The 6,000-nt window shown below is 44.6% G+C and overlaps 1 protein-coding gene across 1 annotated transcript in view; it reads left to right on the top strand.

The window, feature by feature from the left end:
- Ints4 (integrator complex subunit 4) overlaps positions 1 to 5,064 on the top strand; it is a 67,048-nt gene extending 61,984 nt beyond the window's left edge. The window contains exons 22-23 of the mRNA XM_032892966.1: positions 1,187 to 1,307; positions 4,694 to 5,064. Coding sequence (XP_032748857.1) covers positions 1,187 to 1,307; positions 4,694 to 4,872 — 300 coding nt within the window. The 3' untranslated portion in view covers positions 4,873 to 5,064. The remainder of the gene's footprint in view (positions 1 to 1,186; positions 1,308 to 4,693) is intronic.
- Positions 5,065 to 6,000: the final 936 nt, after the last annotated feature.

Genomic DNA, 6,000 nt, shown 5'->3' on the forward strand with positions numbered 1-6,000 from the left:
GGTCCGGTACCTCCTCCTGGGGTCTACTTCCTCCCCTCATACACACCCTCCCCCAGAAAGAGAGACAGACAGAGACAGACAGATTGAGAGATTGAGATTTGTCAGCCCTTGGGAAGGCCTAAGGTATGTGGAGAGACCTGAATTTCAGAGGCGAAAGGACAATCTGATTTCTATGTTTACACAGAGCTTGTCCAGTCTGGTCCTACAGTTAGCTTTGTTTCTCTTTTGCTTGTTCTCTGTGTCCCATAGTAGACTCCACAGAGGTGACGGCTGGGAGGCCCTCATGTTGTTGTCCCATTGGTGAGAGGTGAAGACCTGGCTATTGATTTGAACAGAGCCTTCTTTGAGTACTCTGTAGAAATAGGCAGATAAATGCTTTCCTATCTGATTGAAATCCGGTTAGAGACTAGTTACAGAATATGCTTTCTCACCAGATCCTAGATGAGTACTGAGTGCTGGGCCCTGAGATGCTGCAGGGCCAAGGAGGGAAAGGGGTTTTCCAGTTAGACTCATTGTCTGCTGTCTGTTAATAGATGCACTGTTCCCATCATTTACTTACCAGACACTGCTTCTGCTAGTGTCATGCCACCCCCACCCCCCTTTATGTTCAGATTTTTGAGACAAAGTTTTTCTGTGTAGCTCTGGCTGTCCTGGAACTCTCTCTGTAAGCCATGCTGACCTTGAACTCAGAGATCACCTGCCTCTGCCTCTCAGATACTGCCCTTTATTTATTTATTTATTTATTTATTTATTTATTTATTTATTTTTAATTGGTTCTTTTTTTTGGAGCTGGGGACCGAACCCAGGGCCTTGCGCTTCCTAGGTAAGCGCTCTACCACTGAGCTAAATCCCCAGCCCCGATACTGCCCTTTAAGAAGCAGTTTTTAGGGCTGGAGAAATGGCTCAATGGTTAAGAGCACTGACCACTCTTCCAGAGGTCCTGAGTTCAAATTCCAGGAACCACATGGTGGCTCAAAATCATCTGTAATGGGATCTGATGCCCTCTTCTGGTGTGTCTGAAGACAGTGTACTTATATACAATAAATAAATAAATTTTTAAAAGAAGAAGCAGTTTTTATATAATGGCTCCGGTCATCTTCCTGCTACTCATGTCTGGGTCACAGTAGATGTTATCAGTTTTCTGAGCCTATATATCTTCTGTCATCCCGTTCCTGTCATGTTGTAGGTCTTGTATCCAGATGGCCAGGCTCAGATAATCCACCCCAAGCCAGCAGACTTCCGGAATCCTGGCCCAGGGCGGCACCGTCTCCTCACGCAGGTGTATCTCTCCCACACTGCCTGGACAGGTAAGAGCCTGTGGGGCTGGGCAGGCAGGGAACATGTCCCCTCTGATCTCGGTACCTTCCCATTATGATTTGTTCTTTTGTTTGTTTGTTTGAGATAATGTGTCACTCACTATTTAGCCTCAGCTGGCCCAGGACTCTGTAGACTAGGCTGGCCCCTAACTCTGCCTGCCTCTGCCTCCCCAGTGCTGAGATTAAAGGCATGTGTCACCATACCCTGATTGACTTGATCTCGTAAGTGAGGAATTCATAAGCTGCAACATTAGTATATTTGGACTGACTAATTTGCTGTTTGCATAAGGAGGGACCAAGCTTTTGTTAGAAGACACTCAGGAGACTATAATAGTGTGGAGACTCAAGGAAAGAGGTTTACCGCACACCAGAGACTAACTGCCTATGATACAGCCTTGTTCTCGGGAAGTCTCTCGAATCTTCCTCTTCACGTCCAAAATGAAGATAATAATTCTCAACCCATAAATTACTGAGGATTATTCTGGAAATTAAAGTTTCGTGCTTCTTAAGAAGCATTATAAATCATTTTCTGTTTGTATACGGACAGTCCAGCTTACTTCCCTGAAACAAATAAGTAACTGTCCTCATCTATGAACTGTATGGGGGCTAATACGGGTGTTTATTTTTACAGACTTAGAACCAAACCTGGATAGTTAACGTCTGTGTATGCACAGACAGACAGACAGACAGAAAGGCACACACACATTATATATCATATATAAGATACAATGGGAGGATACAGATGTGTAAGACTTTTATATTGCAAGATACAGGCCATGTTTGGTTACAGTGGTGTTCGTGAAGTCACTGAGCTAACTTAGGAAAATGATTTTTACTAGGAAAGGTAACAATGCCACCAATTTGATTTAATAAGTAGGGGAATACCTTCTAGAATTTTATACTTTCTTTTTATTTTGTGTTTTAATTTTTTTTTCCTTCAAAACAAGGTTTCTCTGGCTGTCCTAGAATTCACTTTGTATCTCATACTGGCCTTGAAATCACAGAGATCCACCTGCCTTTGTCTCCCAAGTGGTGGGATTTATGGCATGTGTCACCAAATCCAGCTTAAGGGTATTTTGTTTGTTTATTTTAATTCTGAAAAAAAAAAAAAAAAAAAAAAAAAACCAAAAAGGTAAAAAGCAATTGAAGGAGACACTGCTCTTGACCTCTGGCCTCTGACTCCCACCTGTGGCTATACATGCCCCAGTACACACGGAGTAAAGAACGCACACGGCAAACTTCAGTGTCATCAAGGTCTCCTTCTGTCAGACATGCTGGGTGCATGATAATGAAGTTTTTATGAAGAGGTGGTTAGGGAGCCCCTTCTTTCTGTGATCTAGGACCTGGCTTCAGGGTATCCTGGATCTGCTTCCCAGTGTCCTTTGTTCTGTATCCTTGTAGTATCTGTTTGTACTATTTGTGTGTCTAACTTTTGCTGTCTCTCCTCTCCCTTCTTCCTGAGGCATTGGCTTCCATTGCCATCTGTTATCAGATGCTGGTAGAGGGGGTGGGGCAGAGACTTTGTATGTCAGTACTATATGGAGACTTTGTAGGTCAGTACTATATGGCCTCCTCTCACTTGCCCAGTACTTAAGTACTGTGACTGCCACAGGCACTTGTGATGTGCTGTCTGGGGTGGACTAGGAGTGTAAGGAAAAAGCTAATGCTGGTCTTGTCCAGGGTCCAGCCTGAGTGGGAGACCGTTCTGGTATTAGAGCAGCACTTGTGTCATTACTACATGCATGGCTGCGTCAGGCCTGGTTGTGGGTGTGTGTCTACATGGTTAACGATATGAGGCTCGCTTGGTCCTCATGCTGGACTCAGTTGGCCCAGGTACTCTGGCCTTAGCTTCTTGGAGGATAGCAATCTAGTCTTTGCTCTGACCCTGAGAGACCAGAAATAGACTAGGAGTCCTGGAGTCTTTGTCCTGTTTAATGTGAACCATTCAGCTCATTCTTGTCCTTTGCGGTTTTTAGCCAGACACTTTTCTTTTTAGCTCTTACACCAAAGTAGGGAGCATACCCAAGCTCGTTTTATTCTCTGCCTTGCACTTGCTATTGGTCCTTCTGAAATCTTCCCCTCTCCTTTCTGTGGAAGCCACATGATTACCAGAAAAGACTGTGAACAGAACTCAGTTTCTTAAGGGTGGATTTGGGCAGCCACTTAGAACTGTCTGAGCTCCTGGACTTTTGTCAAGATCGTGACAGTCTTTTTTCATGGTATGGCAGAAAAAGAATTCCTAGGGTTTTGTGCTTGGCACAGAGTGGGTATTCTATCCCAGAGCCTTCCTGCACTCTCTCCTCAGTACATTTAGACTCACTTAGAGCATGTCCACTGCAACTCAGCTGCAGCATCCAAGAACTCATAAGGGAGTTTGTTTATTCTCATTAAACCTGCCACAGACAAACACAAAATCTGCAGTGCAACCTAATGAACGAAGCAAAAGAATTCTGATAGTTGAGGTCTATGAAGCATGTTCCTTTCCAGTGTGACTAAATTTTGCCAGAATGTTCTTTTTTTTACGCCTGGTTTTGCTGGGCATGGCAGCACACACCTTTTTTTTTTTTTTTTTTTTTTCCCCAGAGCTGAGGACCAAACCCAGGGCCTCAAGCGCTCTACCACTGAGCTAAATCCTCAACCCCCAGAATGTTCTTTTAAAGATAGACTTGTCTGTTTGTTTGTTTATTATGAGTACACTGTAGCTGTCGTGAGACACACAAGAAGAGGGCATCAGATCCCATTTACAGATGGTTGTGAGCCACCATGTGGTTGCTGGGATTTGAACTCAGGACCTCTGGGAGAGCAATTGGTGCTCTTAACCACTGAGCCATCTCTCCAACCCCAGAACTGTTTTCTAACTTGAAGCTCTCCTCTCCACTAAATAAGTCAGTTCCAAGATGCACACAGCCTAGAGTCTTAACATTGAACTCCCTATCTTCTAGGCCTACAGCCCCTCAAGTTCCTCTCAGGTGGTCTCACTAGTTATAGCTCGGAGCTGCAGGAAACACATAGTCAGGAGGCAGTGGCAGAGAAGCATCTGCAGATGCAGGTCAGCCTCACAGGGTTCAGGCTATAAAAGTGTTTTGTGTTTGAGGGCCAAGGAAGGATGCAGACATAGGAAAAGTCCATCTTTTATATTTTGAGACAGCATCTCACTATGCAGCTCTGGCTGTCCTAGAGCTCACTGTGTAGACCAGACTGGCCTCGAACTTACAGAGATTGTCTGCCTCTGCCTCCCTAGTGCTAGGATTAAAACTGTGTGTAACATTACTTGGCTGTGTAGCCCATCCTTGATGGGACTTTATTTGCAGGTTCATTGGAATCCCTAAAAGTTACCTAGTGATAGACTATTTCTTGGTTTGTTTTTGTTTCTCCAGAACCATGCCAAGTGGAAGTGAGGCTGTTGCTGGCCTACAACTCTGGTGCACGAATTCCAAAATCTCCATGGCTGGAGGGTAGTGAGATGTCACCACAGGTGGAAACCAGCATCGAGGGCACCATCCCCTTCAGTAAGCCTGTGAAAGTCTACATAATGCCCAAGCCTGCAAGACGCTGACCCACAAGCAGCCATGGACTAGAAACCCTTTTTAGGCACCAGGGAGCCTCACCTGGAAGTGATGTGTATGTTTAGGCTTGAAGAACATGTAACCCTTGCATACCATACACAGGACCAATTATTTCTGCATTAAAACAAGAAATCTGCTGGTTTATTTCCTCTATCCCCATAATAAAGTTGAGAAAACACCTAGCTCTTCTAGTTTCTTGTCCTTAAAAATAACCCGTAGCAGTAATAACACATGCTTAATCCTGAGATGTAAAATATATGGTCTGATTTTCCAGGCATTTCCAAAGTCCTGGTTATTCAAGCCATAGTCTTGCTTCTTGAAGTAACAAGTTTGTTTACCAGAGTCAACTCCAAAAACACTTTAGCAGCTGCATATTTATTACCAAGAGATTCTGAAGGGCCTGGCCACCTGTTGCCTTCCTGAGAGACCTAATCTCAGACAATGGATGGGCCGAGAAGTGATGGGATAGCAGGACAATGAGTCCATTTCATTGTGAGATAAATGCTTGCTCTTTGCCTGCCATTATTCTCAGAATCTCGTTGCCTTTAATAAAGGCATAAGAACCATATTTTGGAAAAGAAGTGTTATGGAAGATGGTTCCCAGTAGAACAAAGGAAGTCCTGTCTGGCAGCGTCTCCGCTGTACTGGAGCTGTGTAAGAGGTCCAGGTGAGATGGAGGAAGGCTGTGCTACAGAGAGGTTAGCAGAATAGCGGGGCCTGTACTGTGTACCCTACCTTGTCATTTCATGTGAACAGCATCCACATACGGCTTAGAAATTATGCCACAGCTTGGAGGCTGTGGTTAATACTCAAGCCTGTAGTGGTTTCAAAGGCTCAGGCTGTTCCACTAGAGGGGAAGTATGTGGGTTCTGGCTTGAGTGTCTCCCACATGCACATCACAACATTGTTGGAAGGTAGGCCTCACAAGGCTTGGTACAGTTGTGAGAGCCTGCGTTAATTTCATTATGATAGGAATGGGTTACTTAGCAAGAACAACATTTTCGGGGCTAGCCATGGTGATGCACACCTCTAATCTTAGCACTTAGGAGGCAGAGGCTGGTAGATCTCTGTGGGTCTACATAGTGAGTTCTAGGACAGCCAGAGCTATCTATTGAGAC

This window comes from Rattus rattus, chromosome 2 (assembly GCF_011064425.1).
Source record: "Rattus rattus isolate New Zealand chromosome 2, Rrattus_CSIRO_v1, whole genome shotgun sequence".
Classification (NCBI taxonomy): Eukaryota; Metazoa; Chordata; class Mammalia; order Rodentia; family Muridae; genus Rattus; species Rattus rattus.